This window comes from Leguminivora glycinivorella, chromosome 12 (assembly GCF_023078275.1).
Source record: "Leguminivora glycinivorella isolate SPB_JAAS2020 chromosome 12, LegGlyc_1.1, whole genome shotgun sequence".
NCBI classification, from domain to species: domain Eukaryota; kingdom Metazoa; phylum Arthropoda; class Insecta; order Lepidoptera; family Tortricidae; genus Leguminivora; species Leguminivora glycinivorella.
Genome location: NC_062982.1, coordinates 11,660,618 through 11,684,153, shown reverse-complemented (window position 1 = coordinate 11,684,153; position 23,536 = coordinate 11,660,618). Strand labels below are relative to the sequence as shown.

Sequence of the window (23,536 nt, the reverse complement as noted above, 5' to 3'; positions counted from 1 at the left end):
ATTATTATAACAAGCTTTACAAATGCTTATCGTAACTGTCAATGTCATTCTTGTGTCAGAATCACGCTCGTTGGGAAGGCATGTGAATATTTCTGTTGCGGTTATAAACAATTATTTCAGCCTAATAATGGCCAGCCAGGTGCATCGGGTACGATATTATAATCCTAAACCCGAACCAATTAGTTGTGCTGCTTTTAATAAAATCAAGAAATTACTGGCTCTTGCAAGGTAAAATTTCATTCTTAAAATTATCACATCACAGTCCTCCGCGTGTTTTTTCTAATGTTACTCATTAATTGACTTTAAACATTTCAGAGTTGACGCATCTATTGAAATATGGGATTTGAAGTTCACACCCTATTTGGTTAAGTTTATTCCTGGTGTAGAAAATGGATCCATAGAAGCATTGAGTTGGATTGAGAAAGAGAACCGGCTGTTGTCAACGGGCCTGGTTGGCTCGCTAGTCGAGTGGGATTTGGAGAAACTAGTGGTTAAGAACAGCGTATTACTGACTGGTTATGCAGCATGGTGCATGGATATAAACCCTGCTAACACTATGGTAGCAGTGGGAACAGAACAAGGTTATATCAATTTATTCAATGTAGAATATGGCGATATGGTTTACGCCAAGCTATTTGACAAGCAAGAGGGTAGGATTATGTGCTGCAAATTTGATAAAACTGGAAATTTTCTCATAACAGGTATTGTACAACTCCCTCATATACTTATCTTAAATTTTACTAGTGTTTAATTTACCACTCATTCAACTACAATTTTCCCCACTTACATTTTTGACTTGATGTCGATTATCAGCTATAATATGTTATCATTTTCAGGTTCTCTAAATACCATAAGAGTGTGGAACACAGAGACCGGTCATGCAATCACTAAGATGTCTGTGAGTGGCTCAAAGAGAAATAAAGATGTAATTGTCTGGTCTCTAGCGGTTTTGTCTGACAACATTGTAGCATCTGGTGACAGTCTGGGTAGACTCACCTTCTGGGATAGTGCTATGGGTGATCAGGTATGTCAATCTTGCCTGTCTTATAATGTCATCTGCAATAATATCTTGAATAATGCACACAAGTAACACAGTCTTATCATATCAGATATTTTATAATATCATAACCGCCCGAACTGGTTGCACTCTTCGCGAATCCCGTAGTCTCAAGCTTGCAGTTCCTTCTCACCGTACTGGATTTGTCTCTAACTCCTTTACCGTTCAGGCGATCCGGCTTTGGAATGATCTTCCGCTTGAGATCAGAAAAGCGCAAACTAAGCTCTCATTTAAGCGCATGTTGCGCAAGCATTTTTTTGACAAGCTCACTGGTTAATTTCTTTAATCATAGGCATAGTATTCTTTGCACTGGGTACATAAAGTATGTAGTATGTATATATATATATATATATATATATATATATATATATATATGTGTGTAGTAGTTTATTATTGACAATATGTATTATTTGCTACATTTATGTTTCATTTTCAGTTACCTTTTTTTTTTTTTGAAGCCTACACCCACTACTCTTTCTGTTTAGCCTGTTGGTTGACTGGTAGAGAATGTCTTTAGGCATTAAGTCCGCCATTTGTACTTTATTTGTTATATTGTGCAATAAAGTTTAAATAAATAAATAAATAATATAAGTTATTTTTTTGCATATTTTATGAGATATTAGGTAGGAGTGCTATTAATTGGTCATAATTAATGTTGCATTATATAAAAATCCACAAATAACAAATATTATAATGGTGTCCAATTTAAAAAAACATGTATCCAAAGGAGTTACCCTATCACCAGTTTCATCTTTTCTTAATACTAAAATCTGGCATTTGGAATCATCCAAGTTTGAAGTTGAGTTTTGAGTTTGAACTTATTAATTATTCACTACATTTTCAGATTGAATCTTACAAAACACACAAAGCTGATATACTGGCGGTTGCAGTGAGTGAGAATGAGGAGCAGATTTACTGCAGCGGGGTGGATCCCATGATCATGTCCTACCAGAAGGTTGAGAAGAACTGCGGCGGGCAAGCCCTGCAGTGGATGAAAAACGTGCAGCGCAACATACACATGCATGATGTTAGGTATGGACTTAAATTTCAAATATTCTATAGAAGAAGTAGTATATCTTTTTTCAAAGGAACTGACAAAAAGCAAAAAATCTAGCTTACGTACGTCAAGTGATTGTCAATTTAGTTTAATTTTTATCAATAGGGACCAAATTTTAACTTAACCCATAGTAGCACATAACAGAGCATTGCAGGTCTCAAATGGATGGACTGATTTTGATACTGTTATTTTTTTTTTACATTGGTTCTATATCTTGTCTATGTTTGATACAAACTGAACTAACAGTTTGTATATAATAAATAATAGATAAATGCCGTAACATCGACATAAGGGAAAGAACCAAAGTTAGAGACATCCTCACACACATAGACATGCAAAAATGGAGGTGGGCCGGCCACACTGTAAGATGTAAGACCGAAAAGTGGAGTCAAAAAGTCCTCATGTGGCACCCCAGAGATGGTTCAAGAGCTCAACGCCCACCATTCAAACGATGGGAGGACGAAATTATAACCACTGTAGGGCCTTTCTGGACTAGACTGGCCAGGCAGAGGAAATACTGGAAAGAGCTGGAGGAGGCCTATGCCAACAGGCACACTGAACTACGCGACTTTATCTAAACAAACAATCATAAACACTAGACCACATTCAGAAGAAAAGGCTAAATAGATAGATAGATAGATAGAACTAACAGTTTTAAAAGAGTATCAGATCCTTTCCAAAATGCTGTAAGGCCTAGGTGTATTCATTTTTTAAATTTAACCATCATTACTTTTGATTATACACACTTAATTTATAAACATGTTCCTTCTTTATTTCAGGGATTTAGTGATGAATGAAGACACTTTGATTTCTGTCGGCAATGATGGGTATCTGACGTTATCACGGTTTCCTCCTAAATGGGTCAAAAGAGTGCCTCCCATGATACCAGGGCCCAGGTCGACACTTGCGGTTCAGAAAAAACTGCTACTCTTAAGGTGAGATATAAATAAGTTATACTGATAGTGATAATGTACTTGTGAAAGCGAAATCACTGTTTTTATGTATTTTATTGAAAGGCATATAAGATTTGATTACCTACCTATATGTAGTAGTAGTAGTAGTAAACACTTTATTGTACAGAACAAATTACATGTACAGTTAACAATTACATTACATTACAATTATATGTATAGTCACATCATCAGTCTGCCTCTTTATAATACTTTTCCATATATTTTTTCAGATACAGTAAACACTTAGAAGTCTGGAAATTAGGTTCTCCTGCCCTCAACCAACAAGGGCAAGTAATATTCTCAAATAACAACGAACAGGAGCCAGCTGTACCTGACGGCGACACCAAGCTGGAAGAAGATTCCACCGAGGCAGTGAATAAAGCGATCCAGTACGAAAACAGCAACAGGAGGGCTTTGCGGATTGGGCAAAGTCCGGTGAAGTTAGTAGCTATTCAGGCGAAGAAGAAGAAAACTATAAGATGCTGTGAAATATCTCCGTCAGGCGAGATTATAGTGTATAGTACAGATAGTGATATCCGGATGTTGAGATTGGAAAGTGTAAGTATGTTTTCAATATTTTCTAAATCAATATGTTTTTTGCGTGTAGAAATTGGCGTTACTTTTTCACATAAAAACTAACTAACCTGGTTGGATCATCGCGTCAATCTGCAAGTCTGCAACCTCTTCATGCCTTAATAGATACTACCTACTTCTTAAAATAAAATTGTAACATTAATCTAGGGAGCAATTACTGCAACTAGTAAGAATAAACGTCCATTCACCATTGTGTAATACTCGTAACATAGACTCTATTAAAGGTTCAGTGGACACTACCTGTAGGTAGTGTCCACTGAACCTGTGTGAAAAATTAAAAGTGAGTAAATACTGTAATTTAATACATGCTTGTCAACAGGATGACGACGAGTTAAACACATCTCTAACTAAAATGGTGATCACCGGTGTGACACTTCCTTGCAACCGCATCGTATTCACGGAGGACTCTCGAAGCATGGTGGTGCACAGTGAAGGCGCGCTGCAGGTGCTGCAAGTTGACCCCGGCGCGGGCGCCACGGTCATTCAGACCGTCAAGACTAAAAAATGTTAGTATTTAGTCAGTCTAGCTTGTCATTTTTCAACAGGACAATAAGAGTCATATACATACAATTAATTAGAACGCTAGTCAACTCTAGAACCTTGTAGTATTGACACTGTGCTTTATTTGCTACAGAAGTCCGTTTAACTTTTACTGGGATAGGGTTCTACAGTGGCCTAGGATTCAGATTGGTTAACTGTACAGTTCTAATAAATGGTGGTGAGTGATGTCACATTACCATGCAACGCTGTTTCGCTTACTGTCTCGTATCCGTTAGGTCATAACATAACGCCGAGTGTGGAATTGAAAAACGAGCAAGTGAAAGGATTTTATACTTGAATAGATTGGTTCGAGAATAGAATCCTGAACTTGCGAGTTTTTTAACACACGAGAAGTAAAATACATTTGCACCCGAGTGTAACACAAAACCTTTCCCCTCACTATAGCGACGAAACTACAACGCAAAAAATGTGTTTATCACTGCTTCCAGTAGTTCCACAGGTGGTAAATCATCTTTATTACTAGATTCACCTACTTTTATCAATTTTAAAGCAGTTAATTTGACTTTATTCAAGATCAAATTACTTTACCCACTAGTGGATAAAATGCGATTTTACCCGCTCGTATTAAAGGACAAAACACGTGTTTCCGAGCTAGTGAGGGGGAAAAAAAATGTATGCGTAGGTAGGTATTGCTACCATGAAATTATGTGGTCATTCTTAGAGAAATTCTTATCTAACAAAAAGAAAGAATAGTTGTAAACAATGTGTTATCATGTCAGATATTTGCTGTGTCTAAATATCCTAAATAATTTCTATTACTGGTTAGACCTCTCATGCTAAAAGTGCAGTACGTTAACTGTCATAATTTTTGCATTGACAAAATTATTATCTATTTCTAGATCTGAAGTCAGGTTCCATCTTACATCTGCTAATATCTAAGAAGACACAGTCAAACAGAATATACATGGTAGCAGCGGACACAGAGGGTGCCATAGCTGTCTGGAGTCACACGGGGCAGAAGTGGGAGCATTACGCGACGCTGCCGACGTATAACTGCGTGCCGTCTGCCATAGCGTTCGATACAGAGAAGGAGAGCTTGGTCATCACTTATGTTGATCAAAAGGTACTGTTTTAACCGGCTGGTCGTTTCAATTGTCTTTCATTTGTTTCTATGAACATAGTGGTTGTGGACACAGAGGGCGCGGTAGCTATCTGGAGTCACCCGGGGCAGAAGTGGGAGCATTAAGCGACCCTACCGACATGTAATTGTGTGCCGTCTGCTATAGCGTTCGATATGGAGAAGGAGAGCTTGGTCATCACTTATGTCAATCAAAAGGTACTGTATCAAAATTTAAAACACTGCTGCAGTGGAGTGTATTTTATCACTTGTCATCATCACATTCACATTTAAATACCTACTTGTTAGAACGAAACAGGTATCAGTCTGAGACGTTCTTCGGTGTCAAAAAATGAAAGATCATTCATCTACATACATCACTTTACCCTTATGGTAGTTCCATTTTATATTGAAATTGTACTACTCCTAATTGTAGTGCCAATAGTCACTGGCACGTTTGATGTCCTTATGTATCTATTTTACTCGTAGTAAAAGATAGTTACATTTTTAACATGTCTTGCAATTTCAGTTAACGGAGTACAACCTCCCCGACAAACAATTCGAAGAGTGGCCGCGCTACGGGCTGCCCCCAACGTGGTACGAGCGCGAATCTGCTATTCAAAGCATAGCGGCGCATCCCGCGAGAAACGCACTCGTCTTCCAAGACGAGACCTCGCTGTGGGTGCTGGATAGACCCTCAAAGGACGCAGCGGTAATTCTCAATTGTATTTTCCTTAGTATCTAATAAGATTAATTGACAATTCCATGGTTTTCCGCCATACTTTCCATTATTGTAAAGTGCGATAGCATGTGACGTGTCTAACATATTTCAAATAACGAATCCTTAAGTCTAGCAATACACTATGGACATTGTGGATGGTTCGAAGAAGCGGCCGCGGTACGAACTGCCCCCACCGTAGTACGAGCGAGAGTTTTCTATCCAGAGCATATCACACCATGCTTCACTGCCGTTCAAAGGCCTCCCCTAAACTAGCAATTTTCTCAATCAGGAGCAATATCCTCTAAGATGCCGAGAAATGCACCTAGGTTCTCCCACCACCTCCGCTTAGGCCGACTACGTAATAATAATAATAATAAACCCCCAGGGCAGCTTGTGGCGAGCTGAATGGGAAGTGGCGTCCCTTGGGTCCCATGCCCCCGAGAGTCGGTCAGGCCCCTCCCTCCGGCTTGCCTTTACTGGCCGGCCGGAGTGAACACTGAGCAGGGGCCGCAGGATTCTCACCTCTGGCTTGCCTTAACCGGCCGTCCAGAGTGGGGTGCCAGAGCTATATGCTCGCAGGGTGGAAGTGAAATATGCATAAGACGCGAGTTGGCACAGTGGCTGTTTCGTACAGACTGGGTAGAAAGCGGCGCACACCTCTCCACACCCTGAGCCGCTCACGCTATGTTGTCCCCTTGTCGCTCCGTGCGAGCGGCCGTTTTCGGGGACCCATATAGTGAGTTGGCGAGTCACCGCCTGCCTATTTTTTCGTGTTTTTAAAACATATGATCAAGGCAGGTGCCATAGACCTTTCCATAGACCGGTCACCAGCACACTAACATTTCAACCCAATAGCCCAGTATAATTTGTTTCTTTACATTGCAATAGTTTTACACTAACCGGGGCTTGTCCTTGGGTGCATTCTATAGTGCGGACAGGGACAATCGCCGGCTAGTGTCACATTACTTTAAATTAAACTGTCTTAAAGGGCCTCTGCGCTGTTGGCTTCGGCCCCACGCACGCCTCCCAAAAGTCCGGGACCCCATGGTCCCGAGAACTGGAAAAGACAAACAAATAATAATAATAATAATAAAGACGTTTATTCAAAAGTTTGAACACAGGTACATTATAAAAGTACACAGGCATGCTTACAAACTAATTGAAAAGGTAGGTGGCTCAGCTAATGTCTGTGCCAGAGGGCCTCGAGGCGCAGCGGCCACAAGGACTGCCAGCAACGGACGCTGTTATTCTGCCACCACCAGACGTACACAAAGTTGTGACACCCGTTCTGTACAAATAAATGTACCACATAAAAAGATGACGTTCATATATCCCTACATAAATAAAACAAACCACTTGACCAAAGGTCAGTTAGATCAGATAGTTAAATTCGACTTTGTTGAACTCATAACACATTTTTTTCCAGGTGGACCTGGATGGACCTGAAGCAAAGAAAGATCGAAAAGAAAAGAAAGTACAAAAGGCGGCGCTTAAAGTTATTCCAATCAAGGTATTTATAACAATTGCATTGCATCATACTTGATTGCCATACACAAAAGGGAAAAAGCAGTAACAATGAGCAAATAGAATAGGTAGAACTATCGACTAGATACAGACGCATGGAAGCCTATCAAATTCCAAATGAATTATATAATGCATGGAATCAATGACGAGACGAGAGTTTTTATGACATATTTCTAGTACAAAATACTCTCGATAGGTACTTATTCATTTATTTTTTCTTGCCTAGTATTAGTTTAGAAAGTATATAGCATTTCAATAAATGAAATAATTTGATTTAGCTCGCACTTTGTCGCATTAAATAATGAGAAAATCCAAAATGTGTCAATAATGCCACAGCATCTATCCTATAATTGTTTCTGTATGACTATTTATATTTATGACTTTCACGACCCTTCTGGCCTAGTCGTTAGTGACCCTGCCTGCTGAGCCGCGGTCCTGGGTTCGAATCCCGGTAAGGGCATTTATTTGTGTGATGAATGACCACATATATTTGTTCCTGAGTCGTGGATGTTTTCTATGTGTATGTATAACTATGTCGTTGTCTGAGTACCCACAAGACAAGCTTTCTTGAGCTTATCATGGGACTGTCAATCTGTGTAAGAATGTTCTATTATAATATTTAATTCAAGAATAGTTTAAGCTGTGAGTTCTCTACAGTAAATAGATACACAATTTCTGTTGTAGTACTTGGCCGGTTTCCACTGGCTGGCCGATTCAGAAGCGGTTGCGATAGAAGTGCTGCCAGAGAGCATCGTGGCGCAGCTCCCGGCCTCCGCCGTCAAGACGAGGAACTTCAACGTCGGCTAAGGACTCTTTGTTAGTACACATTTATTTTTAAAGGACGAATAGAAATAAAAATCTAATATGTATTTTATTTTTTATTACTATTGTTACTTCTTGTTTGGTCTCTCTGTAGTTCCCATATGATTCATTTTACAAGAGCGGTCAAAACGGAACGAATGAAAATATCTAAGTATCATCAACCAATAAGGGCCTTATAACACTTGCGATTTGCGGGTGATTTGAAAGCGAAGCGAACGCGCAGCGAGTACGCCGCGAGTGCGCAGCGAGTTCGCCTCGTGTAGAGTCGAGACGTCATGCTTTATTCGTCAGCAAAATTAATTTCTATCCACTTTAGTTTAAGTCGGTATTTGTAGTAGTTTATTGTCTACGAATGTGGGCAGATGGACAAGCAACAATAAAAGCACCGTCGGAAGATTCAAACCCTATTGCAATGGATATCGCGGCGAACACGCTGCGCACTCCCGGCGAACTCGTTGCGCGTTCACTTCGCTTCAAATCGCAAGTGCGATAAGGTCCTAAAATGGTGGCTCTCTACTCGACTGTCTTGACTGTATAGAAATACAGATGTCACTCATAGAATTAAATTTTCGTTCCTCCCATTCTTGCCCGTTTTTGTGAAACGACGTATACATATATACATAATACTATTCTCACGCAAAGTACGTGTATGTGGAATATTTGTGCAAAAACACGGACCGTCCTATGCGTCCTACAGTTTGGCTAAACGGTCGGCGAGTGCATCCACACAGACAGTTTGCGGACGCGCCCACATCTCGTCCGTCACCTCGCAGCGCGCTGGAGGCAGCTTGTATGAAATAGGGTCCCCGACGTCGATCCTGCAACATCGTAACATGTTTTCTAGGCTTTATTGCACTATATGCAAAGAACGAGAGATAACTACGATACGCTATGGAGGTATTGAAAAAGAAGGCATGAGATCTGATACGAGGCAAGGTTTCCACCGTATTGAATTGAGCTACATATTTTAAAGCAGTGTGCTGGAAACTATCAACTGATCCCATATCCAGTGGGAAACTCTGTAGCGGAAGTGACACACGCTAGCTTCGCGAACTCCATTACCAATAAAAAAAATAAACCCCACCTCAGTTTACTTAAGCTGAGTTTAGACGTGCAAGTTATTGCAGCAAGTTTTGAAACAGAAGTATATGCAAGAAAGAGATGCAGATATTTGCCACTCACTCTTACCTATAGTTGCGTCTCAAAACTTGCAGCCTGTCTTACCTTGCATGGCGACCCTGCCAGGGGGCAGGTGTGATCGATGAATTGTTTCAGCACTACGCATGACAGGCGTGACAGTAGATATGGGAAAAGTACCCTACTTGTACCTACTGGCAAGAGCGGGGCAATCGCAACAGTATAGGTACTAGATTCCACTTAACACGTTACCCCAGAAAAATGATGGTCTGCTTGTACGGGTCGTAGATCTGTCCGGGCGGGAGCGGCGGCCGCGTGGGGTAGTCGCGCGCCGTGCGCACGAGACGCCCGTACCGCTCCAAGGGACACTGCGCGCGCCTACCCACCATCCCTGCCGAGAATATCAGGTAAGTAAATGCATTTCAGATATCATTTGGATCTACTTTTCCGGGAGTAGAAAATACACGCGAATTGTGGTTCCAAAGAAAATGTATGATAGTATTTTTTTTTTTACTTACAAGTCGGATGTGTTTCAGTATACTTAACTAGATTAGTAGTGACAGACGGTTGGTATGAAAATAGGCTGTGTGACCTATGCTATCCGCTACGGAGCTAATAATGTCAATTTTAAAAGTAATCTTACGTTTAACTATGATAACGCCGCCTTTCGTTGTGCAACGCGTCATCGTGAACTATGGTACACACACTTAGGTATTGGGCTGTAGACTCGTGCGTCCGTTGACATGATTGGTATCAAAGGATTAGCGATCTAATTTGACTGTTCATCGAACGGATATTCCTCCATTATGTTCACTAACGGTCGGTTGTACCAAACTATCCGTAACCGAATTTAGCGTTCGCAAAATTTCCATAGACTTCTGCTGTGTGATGTTGTGTCTGTTAACTGTGGTTGATGAAACTAGCCCTAAATGGCATAAATAGTTTAGTGTTGCTCACCCGAGGACGTTTGAGGCAAAGGGGCTGGTGACGGGTCCACCTGTACAGGGTACTGTTTCGGTTCAGCTTGGCAGTTCATTGAGCGAACTCCCGCGCGATATTCCTCCAATGACATGCCTGTAGGTTTACGGACGCATTCTCAATTGTTTGTGTAGCCTGTCTTCTGTATAAAGTTCTAAAATGTAGCCAAATAAAAATTAAATTGAAGATTTACCTAAAAAAACTGCAAATTTTTGAACACAACTCTTAGTCGTCTTAAAAAGGGAAGAAGAGAGCTCAGATATCCTAATATATAAGGGGTCGCGACTGATATTTTATATATGAGTACATGGTTACCCAATTTGAGTGCTTCTTCCTCCTGCATTTCCCGCATCTTGGTGTAGAACGACCATTTCTGCTTCCACTGCCGCGCTGCGTACCTCTCTTTGCGCGTTAAAGATGATCTGCAATGGAAGAGGTTTTTCATTTGATTTCTTCAACTCAAATCAGCTTTATAATTACTCGTACTCACTACTAGTATAGGTAACATTTTGTAAGACGGCGCGTTGACGAGGCCAAACGTTGCCGATATTATTTAGTGTCGTAGTTATCTCTCTCTATGGCTGTTCAGTATTAGTATAGTATAGTGCGACAAAGAAGGATAACAACATAACAAAGTGCGCTACAGAGCGTCAACGATTGTCCACTTGGCTACGCGTCATAATTAACCAAATTATTACTGCTGTGAAGTACTGGACAAAGTTTGTGTAGTTTACCTACCTACTTTGGTCGAAATCGTGTAATGGTCATTGAATAAATATTTGTATTGACCAAACTGGTCTTGAGTTATTTTAACCTCGGACAGAATGTCAAAGTTACATATACACATCTTGGAATAAACTCTATTATTTGTTTTGACCAATGTGACACTTAGTGTAGGTAACCTTTAGGGTTTCTGATTTCTCGACCTATTAGAAGTCTCGAGTTTCGAGAAATCTCGAGTCGTCTCGAGTCTCGAGTCTTTTTTTATAAATGGTAAAATTTTGATAAAACAATAAACAACAATATGATTAGTAGTTTTTATTGCACCACACTATCATAAAAAATGCGTAAGAGCAATAAAAATCTTATTTGAAATAAACATAAATCAAATTTTTACAAGAAAACTACAATTATAGTCTTGAAAATAATACCTAATCCTTTAACTTCCCCGCCTGTGCACGGGTTAAGTAAATTAAAATGTCATGTATTAAATCATAATGTCATTGAAATTAAACGTTTAAAATAACTTCTTCTTCTTCCTCGTTTCCTCATTGCCGAGGTTCGCGACCACAAGTAGCGTGTCTCCATTGAACGCGGTCATAAGCCATGTGGACTGCACAGTATACGCTGTCGCCACACGATTTCTTCACACAGTCAGACCATCTCTTACGAGCCCCACCCCAAGAATGTTTACCATTAATTCGCCATATTATGCATTGGTGCTCTCATAATGTGTCCGAAAAATCTGAGGGTCGCTCTTGGCATATTTTAGAGAGCCGTGTGGTGATATTCAGTTCTTGCAAAATAGAGATGTTTGTTAGTTCTTCTAGCTTTTCAAGTTATACTCGTAGCAGTCTTCGCCAGCACCACATCTCAATAGCGTCAATCTTAGCCACATCAAAACTTTTCGGGGTCCAAGTCCATAAGTACATAAATATCGAGATTATTGAAATAATCGCACTTTATTTTGACGTCGGATTCCTCTGTTCTTCCAAATCTTGTCGAAGTTAGCCATAGCACTCTTCGCAGGTTATCAATGACCCAAGATACATAAACGCGCTGACTTTTTTGTAATGACGAATTGCTTTTAAATAACATGAGGCTGTCAAAACTAGCCAAAGTCGCTGCCAGCTTACGTTGGAATGAGAGGTTAGATCGCTTTATCTCGTTATAATTTATGACCGCCGTTCGACACCGTCCCCACCGCCTCGCGATGAGACCGGGCAGAAGGTAAAAAGTTGCATTTCACTTCAGGTCGTACTTTACATTCGGGCCTCGAGACGTCTCGAGTACCTGTCATTTTTTTCTCGTCTCGAATGAAGCCGAAAGTCTCGAGAAGTCTCGAGTTCGAGACTCTCGAGCAGAAACCCTAGTAACTTTGTTTACACTATAAGTAAGAGCTTCATCACATTGTTTGTGAACTTGTGATATCGGAAATGTTTGGAAATTCCCGGACTGAAAGTAGGTACAACTATTGGAAGTACCTACAGATTAAAACGTAACGCAAGTGGCTATTGGTAAAGGTATATATGTATATGTATGTAACTATGTATAGTAGTAGACTATTTGCGCAATGATTTGATTGATGAAGACTTCCATGGGCAAACTCCCAGGCTAAACATTCAATAAAACAATCAAAAGTAGTAGTTACGTACAGGATTCCCTGCGCCTTCACTGGATCTATAGAAGGTTCTCGGCGGCCGGGCGCAGGTGCGGAGTTCTCCATTTATTTGCTCTAAACTTTTACACTAGCATTTATCTCCGGGAGATACTGGTGCGTTTACAAAGGCTATCGGTTACGACAGTTACTCGTTGCTTAGCGCTTGCAATCGATCAAGCTGGTGGTAGTTACAGCGCGCTGTTGATTTATGCGATAGACGTAGTGTTGAACGTGTGTGACCACAAATGAAAAAAAAATAGCAAGGTGACAACAAACAGACACACAGACGGGCAGATTCGCACCAAAAGAATTTCTTTTGTACCTTATTGGTACGGAACCCTAAAAAAGACAATGTGCTAACGACAGCGATATGTACAGTCGACTACAAAGATATGTATCCATTTTTTCACCTTATTACAATGCAATAAGGTGAAAAAGTGTATACATCTCTTTGTAGTCGACTGTACATCATATATCAGCAATTAGAAACGACTTCGAATTATAAACAACTTTAATATTTGTAAATAACTACCAAGTGTTTCTTTGACTGTGTTGTATGATTCGCCCTTTTCTTTTAAAGAAAACTTTTTGCGCTAAGACCAAAACGCCTGAAAGGTTTTTTTTATTAAAGGATAACGATCTATTCATGTTCCTAATTTAGAAACTAATTTGAATGAAGAGGCTAATAATAGTGTTATCTTACCCTAGAAGCTTTCCAATTTAGTTCGTTCTAAGGGTCCCTTTCATCAATTGTTATGCGACTGCGTTCCTTGAGACCTTAAGTTTTCGAGACCTTTGTGATAAGTCCTTTAAGTAAACTCGTATAATTTTATACAGTACGATGCGGCCCTCACAAAGGGGCAATAGGGCGTACGTCTAGACTAGACGCAGCTGAGGGCAACGGAAGGGCAGACGGCCTGCACTGCGCAACCGATGCCTGCGTTGGTCTTTCTACACGTGCGACGTGCGACTGTTGCGTAACGCGGTTTGACTTGACTCAGCTGGTTTGTCAGCAAGTCTTGGCCATATTAAAGAACTGAAGGGTTCTAATTAAGCTAATAAGATTCATAGCAAATCTATGTGATAAGATCTGCTTATATAAGGCCTTAACGTGACCTAACCTCTCATTTACCTACTTGAACATAATTTTTAACAGGTATTTTTTACAAAATTTACTTACTTAAATTTACTAAATTATTATAATTAGACATATTAAAATTATATATAATATTAATACCTATTAATATCAAAGACGGTTAGTACGATATTCTTTTATAATGTATCTACATATGCATCTATGTGTAATGAGCTAATGAGTAATGACTACGACAATATTAATCGGTCTAAGTACCTTCATAATCTTGTCTCGATACCTAAAAGCTCTGGGTAGATGCCTAACTTTCATCGTGCACTTTTATACACCTTAACATACCTACTATGCGTTCATGAATTTATCGAGAACCTCTTTATTTTTTTTTTAATTATGTGTTGCATCTACGAGTTCCCTCGTAAAACTGATATCCAGGAAGCTAATTTGAAAAGGATATCCGGAAACTATAACAGAGTTTAGATAATCGCGCGCCGCGCCGCGGCCCTCATTGTTTAGTACAATTTGATCCATTGAATTTGATCGAATTGTCGAACGAATTACAGGCCGCAATCAAGTTTGTATTCTAATGGATGTTAATACGACTGTAGGGGAAGGGTGGGCTAACTAAATGAAAGCCAATCACGGTTCGGACGCCTGACGAGGCTTCTAGCCAAACGTACAATCGGTGACGCTCCACAGCGAACGATATGCAATTGGCTCTGTCGCGCCAATACGGAAGACTGATAAAGAGAAAAAAAACTCCAACCGATACGAAGGATGAACGATTGAACGCTTGGCTAGAGGATTAGAGCTGTCGACTGCAAATTGCTCTAAACATTGTTAATTTCTTTGCGTTCCGACATCTATTCAACGATTAGCGAGTACAGGCAATAAAGTGTAATTAAATTAAGTAGATCACCAGTATTCAAAAGTCGTTTGCGTCGGCAGTTTAATTCGATTAGTCTAGGACAGGTATTGCATTGATCTCTGTATAACTTGGTTAGTCGTCGTTAAGTCGACTGGAAAGTAGCACGCACAAATTCACGATTTTAAATAAAATTTAAAACGAGAAAAATACCTTCGGGCTTTTACTGTGACAGATATATATTTACGTTTTAATACGAGTAATACACAAATTTCTTTAGAATCTACTTATAGCTTGAGGTTGGGAGCTTCTACGGCCGATAGTCCACTAACACGACGCACGCCGCACGCGACCTAGTGGAGCGTGTGCTCGCGCACCTGGAGGGCGGGCGACAGGTCGCAGCAATATTCTGCGACCTCTCGCGCGCCTTCGAGATGATCGACCACTCGCTGCTACTCAGGAAGCTCGAACGCTATGGTTTTAAAGGTAAAATATATGACACAATTGCTTCGTTCTTAACACATCGAAAACAAACAACGTACGTTTTAAACTCCAAATCTAAACCTGAAACTATCGGCAGTTGTTCTGTTCCTCAAGGGTCTACTATGGGGAATAATCTTTTTTAATTCTAGTAAACGACATTACTATAGCTTGCCCTGAGCTTGAGTATGTCATGTTTGCAGATGACACCTGCGTCATTGTTAACGCTGAAGACATAACAAAATTAAAACAAAATGTGAATAAAGCAATGTTTGAAATAACCAAATGGTTTACAGCAAACGGCATGCTTTTGAACATCGAAAAAACAAATCTAGTACACTTCCAGCTACGCACTGTTCCTACCGATGGATTAAATGTTCAAGTAAATAATACAACAGTCCCTCAAGTAAATCAGGTAAAGTACCTAGGCTTTGTTATTGACGCTGGCCTAACGTGGAGCGCGCACATAGACGCGCGCTGCGACAAACTTGCTTCGGCAAATTACGCGCTCTCCAGGCTTGTGAATAGCCTATCTACTGAAAACCTGAAAAAAGCCTACTACGGCTACTTTCATTCCATACTCATTCAGGGTGTGGACCTATGGGGGACAGCAGCCGACCGTGAAAAACTGTTTAAGTTACAAAAACGTGCAGTACGCCTGATTGATAACAAACCCTTAGACTACCCGGCACAAGAACTATTCAAAAAACATAAAATATTGACGCTACCAAGTATTTATATACAAATTGCCTGCACTCATGTAAGGGAAAATCTACATAATCATATAATTCTCGCTCGAACTTCCGTTAGAAGCACCCGCCGACAAAACCTACTTTTTATTCCAAGGTACAGGCTAGCAAAATTTGGAAAGTCGCTTGGTGTCATGGGACCCAAGTTATATAACTCACTACCCAAATCAATAATCGATTCTGCCAGTGACCAAATATTTAAGCGTAATTTAAAAATGCTACTTTTAGAAAAAGCTTACTACACTATCGACGAATTCCTCACAGGGAACAACTAAAAATGTAAAGTAATGTTATAATTTCATTTTCTACAAATTTTTACAAATATTAAGATTTATAAATTTAACAGAATTTTCTTTATATAACAAATAATAAATACCGATAAATGTATAATTGACTACCAAATGTAATAACAATTTAAAGTTTTTTAGTTAATACTAGAAATTAATTATTGACGTGTAAAATACTATTTTTTACCAATAAACGCTATCTATCTATCTATCTATCTAACATTCGAGGGTTTACTGGTGAAACCCGATAAATCGAGATAATTTGTCCTTGAAATAACATTGTGGAAATTACACATAGTTCGAATTCCAAAAATCAGTTTGCTCAACTTATCGGGTTTCACCAGTAAACCCTTGATATGTTTATCATAGAATTATGATCATAGGTCTGTAATGCCTTGCTTTTTCTCCAACGTGAAGAATAAGTACGGCATGTTGCTTATAATCATATTTCTATGATAAACATATGATAGTGGACTATCGGCCTACCCATCATATAATAGTAGGTATTTATACGCTGAGAAATGAGGATTTGTGGAGTGTATGCCGACAACCTCCGATTGCACAGGAAGTGGCTCAGCGGAAATGGAGATGGATCGGTCATACCCTTCGAAGAGGAGCTACCAACAGCGCCAGTATCGCGTTTGAGTGGCGGCCTCAAGGAGGAAAGCGAGCCCGCAAACGCCCCGTACACACCTGGAGGCGGAGCGTAGAGAACGAGTTGCGGGAGTTCGGACTGAGTTGGAACGAGGCCAAGGCGGTGGCTCAAGATAGAAAGGCGTGGAAGGATCTTGTGGAGGCCCTATGCACCTATGGGGTGTCCTAGGACGATCAACAACAACAACAACAACATTTATACGCTGACGATGATCAGCTGGTAGCTTCGCCAAGATGACTACCGTCTGCAGGAAACGAAAGGAAAACTATCTAGTATATTTCTTATCTAATATTTTTGTGACAGTGTTTCGTCTCGTTTCTCTGCGAACGACTGTCATTTTAGCTAACCCCAACCCTTTACTTAAGCATGAAGTCATGCATATTTTGCATATCGACTCGCCGTACAAGTTTACCGTGACAGACCGTGCATATTACATTTCACAAGAAGTCTGCCGCCCGGAGAGATTTGCAGTTTCCCGCCGCTCTAACCTTTCCGCCTACGCCTCCGTGTCTAGACTAGACGCTCTCACGAACTTAGGTACTTACTGTTAATTTATATTATATAAACGTGTGTACTTACGAACTGGCTGCCGAAAATCTCCTGGGAATTTGTGAGGGACTGATACGAACTACTTCTTAAGCAATAAAATTCGTATCAGTCCTCTTCCAATTTCTAAACAATTTTCTTTATTTGATTGTAGGGTTTGGAACATGGGTGACAAACGAAGTAAGATGTGACAAACTACTCTTCATATTTTTGATACAACTTTGTTACTTGTACCAATGGTGTACAGTAAAATTATAACCGACCTTGGGATAGAAAAGTACCTATGGTCTAAAAATGCATAGACTATAAAATTAAGTTGAAGTTGTCAATTTGAAGGTTTCAAAATACGTGGTTTTTGTGTTGTGAAAATTGTGATATAATATAACAATTCTGCATAAAATTGTAATCTTGTGCTTAGTTTTGTGGGTCCTGTGTTTTCCGCTGACATTTCCGCGTAAGTGATTTATTGATTTACTAGTCAAAACCTTCGCTATCGCATCGGTCAAATAGTAACAAAATGGCTTAAATTTCAGTGCTCTAAAAATGCTGTTGACTGGAGGTCTACATCTTTCAATCCGTTAAATAACACATTTGAATGCAGCGGTCGTTTCGTGACTGCAGGACCTTACTCGATGTTTACTAAAGTTTTTTGCAAACCTACTAATCTTATTTTGTCAAGGACGTGACCGTGGCCGAAGCTCGTTTAAAAGGATAAAAATAAATGAGTGTAGGTAATAATAATAAAAAACCCGGCCAAGAGCGTGTCGGGCCACGCTCAGTGTAGGGTTCCGTAGTTTACCATATTTTTCTCAAAAACTACTGAACCTATCAAGTTCAAAATAATTTTCCTAGAAAGTCTTTATAAAGTTCTACTTTTGTGATTTTTTTAAATATTTTTCAAACATATGGTTCAAAAGTTAGAGGGGGGGGGGGGGGACACACACGGTTTTTTCCTTTAGGAGTGATTATTTCCGAAAATATTAATATTATCAAAAAACGATTGTAGTAAACCCTTATTGATTTTTAAATACCTATCCAACAATATATCACACGTTAGGGTTGGAATGAAAAAAAAAATCAGTCCCCACTTTACATGTAGGAGGGTACCCTAACAAAACATTTTTTTCCACTTTTTATATTACCACTTTGTTGGCGTAATTGATATACATATTGGTACCAAATTTCAGCTTTCTAGTGCTAACGGTTACTGAGATTATCCGCGGACGGAGGGACGGACGGACGGACGGACGGACGGACGGACGGACAGACATACATGGCGAAACTATAAGGGTTCCTAGTTGACTACGGAACCCTAAAAATGTATAGGTAAATGATAATGATACATATACCTTCTTAGCCTTCATGGTTGTGGCTCGTTTGTCGTCTTCTTTAGAGTTTGTTCGGAAAGAGAAGAGTCGTGGAATGTATGGGGTACATTCCACCACTCTTCACTTTCCGGCCAGCCCCGTAGCCGAGTGGCATTTCTACGACGCGAGACGAAAACGAAACGCCGCGAAAGATAGTCTGGCTCTGTCGCGCCAATACGCAAGTGCGATAGAGATAGATATATACGAACGTTTCGTGAGCATTTGTGCATTCGCACGCAACCTATCTAGGTAAGATAATAAAATGATATAACACGGTATAGCTATAATTAAAATAATACAATGTCCAATTTGTTTGTCGTCGTCGTTTGATGTCATTCTTAATAACTTAAATAACTGTTTTTTTACCGTATTTATGTCCGCTACAAGTAATCAGCAAATATGTACGTAGCTGTAAAAATCCATTATCTGTTTCGGTGTGCGTGAGGGGCTCAGCCTAGTCTTACATTCCCATCACTTCCCAAGCACTCTACAAAACACCAATATAATTGTTACCTAGATATCAACAACAACCATACATAAACAGAGACTACACTATACTGGTTGCATTGATTGCATGTTTATGGTTTTTAGGAATACGAGCGTTGGTCTAGACGCCGGGCAGGCCTACAACTAATTAATATAACGACCCCTTTGCGAGCACGACTGACAGCCATTCATATGATAAGCTTTCCGATTTTATATTTTATGCGAGGTATTCGCCGGCTGACGTAATACTCGGTGACAAATTTTATTTCATGTAGAAAATGCCAATTGTTTTCACGAAATTTTAATTGAAACCAATTAGAACGCTGAAAAAGTTACCTAAAATCTAACTCACGCACCAAGCCACGTGGTATTTTACACTGTACTTCGGTTTGGTTTCAATCCCTGCTAGAGTCTCCGAAATATAAAATACAGTAATATTGTTAGGTACTTTACTCAGGTATGTGATAAATGAGTACCTTTTGATTAGTGTATTCACTGCTCAAGATATATTAGGTACAAACGTTACGTTGGAGGTCAGTTTAATATGTATTATACGCGATAAAGTCCCGATTTAAAAATAAATACAAGCAATCCTACACACACGTATAGGTATCCTTCTTGCTTGGTCAATCAGGCAAATAGTGTTATTTGTGCTTTCGCACTTGACCTAGTTTCTCGCCTGGAGCTCTGCGCGCCGCATCCACCCTCGACCCCGACTTTATACCTAGAACGTCTGCAAGGGGGCTGAAAACCCCTAGAATGTTCTTTTGTTCCTTTTAGTGTACCTACCTGCTACCTAAAGTGTCTGTAAAATAATTTAGCTCAGTCAAATATTGTGCGATACCTTTTCACGCAGATTTTGAAGTTAAAATGAACTGCTGAGGTGAGAACATCGTAGTGACTTTGATACTAGAAACACCATTCTAATAAAAAAATGTTAATTTAAATTCGACATGACATTTCGTCGCGTTCACATAAGATCGGCGGGCGAAATGCTAGGGCGAATGTTGTCAAAACCATATCAATATTTACATGAATACCTAAGTACGAATCGGCTTCTAGACAGAGTCACGCATAGCCTAATAACAGAATTTCTATTAGCAACACGCGTCGCCTAATGTTTTATTCATCCTGACAAATGCTTGCCTAATAAACGAAGACCTTTCTCAAGAATAATCAGATCACATTTAAGTAAATGCTGTCGTAGATGAATAATAAATATACAAAATTCAATAGTCAAATCAGCAATTAGAAATTAAAACATGAAATGGTGTAGGTACATTCTTCCAATCTTAATTTATTCTAGGCTATTAATTTAAACGAATTGCTTATAAAATGAAGGAAAACAATTTCCTAGCATTTATTTACTTTATTGCGCGTTATAAACTAGTACAAATAGCGGATTTAATACCTCAAGGCATTTTCTAACTCGATCAGATCTAATCTGACAGATCTATCGGTTGCGTAGCGAATAAAATAGGATTTTCTAAGCCAACGAGAAAAAACGAGTACCTAGATTAAGACAAACGGCCCGATTCATACTAGAATATAGATCAAATATTAAATATACATACGATATGGATCGGATATGTCAGTGTCAAATATGAAGTTTTAAGAAACGTCACTTTTATGTCTTTAACTATTCCTCTTCACACTTAAAACGTCTAACCATGGAGGTGTGTTGAGTTTCAGAAAATCAAACTTTGAGTTGCAGAAACAGAATCATCGCGCTATCCCGTCAAATAGCCATAGCCACGCCTCATAGGAGCTTGGGGTCTGCCTTGGCAACGAATCCCGAGAATTGGCGAAGGCACAAATTTTTAAGTAAACTGGGGCTTATTGAGATCAGTACGATTTCCTCAATAGGTGAGGGAAACCTCACGAAAAAGCGACTAGCAAAAGTCGAAGACTCCAGATTGAAAGTCGCACACTACCGCTACCAAAGAACTAGATTTAGAGGTAGATAGAAGAAACAAGTTCATATATTTGTATAAGGGCCGAGCGTGTCAGATTTTGTACTGATGTTGTTACTTAATTGCCTGTGATTTTAAATATGTCTCAGGCCCTTGAGTGTTCATAATTTTTATGTTGTTGCAATTAAATATCACGAGGCATTTTTAATGATTTTGTTGACTTCAACTTACAAAAATTGACGCCAGAAAGCTGCAAGCTGCGATTAAAGACGGACAACTCAGTGGATTTTACTGAGTTCATTTGACACGCTAAGTAGATACGTTTTCTTGATCCTTAGTATATATGTTATGGACCAAGTGGCACTATGAATAATGCCCATTGTGAGTGAGCAGTTTGATAATAACTATTCAAATAATTAAATTGCCCGGGCATTATACATAATGCCCATCCTCTGTTGAGCAAAGTAATAATAACACATCGGACAGCTGAATTTTGCCCGGGCATTATACATAATGCCCATCCTATGTTGGGCAAAATGATAATAACATATTGAATAGCTGAATTTTGCCCGGGCATATACATACCTAATGCTCATGCTCTGTTGGGCAAAGTGATAATAACATATCGAATAGCTAAATTTTGCCCGGCTATTATACATAATGCCCATCCTCTGTTGGGCAAAATAATAATAACACACCGGATAGCTGAATTTTGCCCGGGCATTATACATAATGCCCATCCTCTTTTGGGCAAAGTAATAATAACACACCAAATAACTGAATTTTGCCCAAGAATAGACATTTTATAGACATTTTTTTATTTTATTTACACGAAGACAATTACACAGTATGAGCATTCATACTAATATTATAATATTAGTAAAGAGGGAAAGTGTCATAACGCCAGCGGCCTGCTAAACGGATCACCGGAATCTGGCTACCGCAGTCTCACCTCTCGACAACCTTTCAGCCACTCTTCAAGTGTTGCTCTGTTGTCGCACCGTGTATGCCGCGTGGGCCGGGTTATAAAATTGTACTATTTGCAAATGGCGGTCAGTCGGCTTAGTCGGGTTCTGGTACTCTCGAAGCAGAAAAAGAGGGGTTGACTTATTACGGGAGGTTAAAGAGGGGTTGACTTATTACAGGCAGCCGCAGTATCATAATGCCCGGGCAATGTGATAAAAAATGGCGTTCAGGCAAACTTGTTAAACTTATTATCAAATTGCCCAACAATCACGTAGCAGTATCATAATGCCCGGGCAATGTGATAAAAAATGGCGTTCAGGCAAACTTGTTAAAGTTATTATCAAATTGCCCAACAATCACGTAGCAGTATCATAATGCCCGGGCAATGTGATAAAAAATGGCGTTCAGGCAAACTTGTTAAACTTATTATCACATTGCCCAACAATCACGTAGCAGTATCATAATGCCCCCGCAATGTGATAAAAAATAGCGTTCAGACAAACCTGTTAAACTTATTCTCAAATTGCCCAACGATCACCTAGCAGTATCATAATGACCGGCCAATGTGATAAAAAATGACGTTCAGGCAAACTTGTTAAACTTATTATCAATTTGCCCAATGGTCACGTAGCATTATCATAATGACCGGGCAATGTGATAAAAATGGCGTCTAGACGATGATTAATCACTTTGCCCAATATGGCTAGCAATATGGCATTATTCATAATGCCCTTATTAATCAATAATAAGTAATTTTTTTTTACTGTGCAATAAAGTTTAAATAAATGAATAATAGTTATTTGTTATACAAGGGAGCAAAGTTGTATTTTAACCGAGTGTGGAATTGCAACACGAACTAGCGAATGGATTCTAGGGTTGGACTACGAGCTAGCGAATGGATTCTATGGTTGAACCACGAGCGAAGCGAGAAGCGTTCGAAAATCATAGACTAAACTAAATAAAGGAAGACATGTAACTCAGTACATCGCTTTATATGTTTGACTCGTAAAACAATAGATGGCATTACTATACTCTCGCGACAAATGGTATTGTTCAATTCACGAAATAATTTCATTTAAATGACCCAAGTCGTAATATTTAAAAATTTGGAACTTGATCATACAACATTATCATTATATAACACCGAAATTTACAAAAACAATTAAAAAGTATTTTTTTACCAATCGGGATTTTTCGTACAGTTCGCATCAGAGTAAAGGACCTCCCCTAGGAAATGACATGTGTAAGCGTTACATTTTTTCGTCAGCATCGGTAAGAGGATAGTTAGTGT

General features: G+C 39.5%; 2 protein-coding genes across 5 annotated transcripts in view; one reads left to right on the top strand and one right to left on the bottom strand.

Annotated features, from left to right (window-relative positions):
- The first annotated feature begins 53 nt into the window (after window positions 1-53).
- On the top strand, window positions 54-8,393 carry LOC125231637 (U3 small nucleolar RNA-associated protein 4 homolog). Of its 2 annotated transcripts, none has more exons than XM_048137112.1 (11): window positions 54-228; window positions 316-701; window positions 837-1,024; window positions 1,902-2,089; window positions 2,894-3,049; window positions 3,298-3,625; window positions 3,981-4,167; window positions 5,062-5,285; window positions 5,809-5,991; window positions 7,427-7,510; window positions 8,209-8,393. In XM_048137112.1, exons 1-11 carry the CDS (start codon window positions 128-130, stop codon window positions 8,329-8,331), a joined length of 2,148 nt encoding a protein of 715 aa, XP_047993069.1. In that variant the 5' UTR covers window positions 54-127; the 3' UTR covers window positions 8,332-8,393. The 2 variants fall into 2 exon arrangements, with proteins under 2 accessions (XP_047993069.1, XP_047993070.1); XM_048137113.1 differs by having other exon boundaries at window positions 57-148.
- Window positions 8,394-8,395: 2 nt separating this feature from the next.
- Window positions 8,396-23,536, bottom strand: part of LOC125231638 — a 66,409-nt gene continuing 51,268 nt past the window's right edge. For 2 of the 3 annotated variants that reach the window (XM_048137116.1, XM_048137115.1), the window contains exons 2-5: window positions 10,777-10,883; window positions 10,441-10,557; window positions 9,736-9,874; window positions 8,396-9,164 (exon numbers count right to left, since the gene is read on the bottom strand). In XM_048137116.1, coding sequence (XP_047993073.1) covers window positions 9,038-9,164; window positions 9,736-9,874; window positions 10,441-10,557; window positions 10,777-10,883 — 490 coding nt within the window. In that variant the 3' untranslated portion in view covers window positions 8,396-9,037. Of the gene's footprint in view, window positions 9,165-9,735; window positions 9,875-10,440; window positions 10,558-10,776; window positions 10,884-12,836; window positions 13,040-13,544; window positions 13,792-23,536 lie in introns of those variants that run through there. The other variant, XM_048137114.1, reaches the window with a different exon arrangement.

Bases quoted from the DNA above. Each gene is read 5' to 3' on its own strand.
- LOC125231637 (XM_048137112.1), top strand. From the start codon at position 128: ATGGCCAGCCAGGTGCATCGGGTACGATATTATAATCCTAAACCCGAA. The intron at 229-315 runs GTAAAATTTCAT...TAAACATTTCAG, and splicing joins AAATTACTGGCTCTTGCAAG to AGTTGACGCATCTATTGAAA. The intron at 702-836 runs GTATTGTACAAC...TATCATTTTCAG, and splicing joins TGGAAATTTTCTCATAACAG to GTTCTCTAAATACCATAAGA.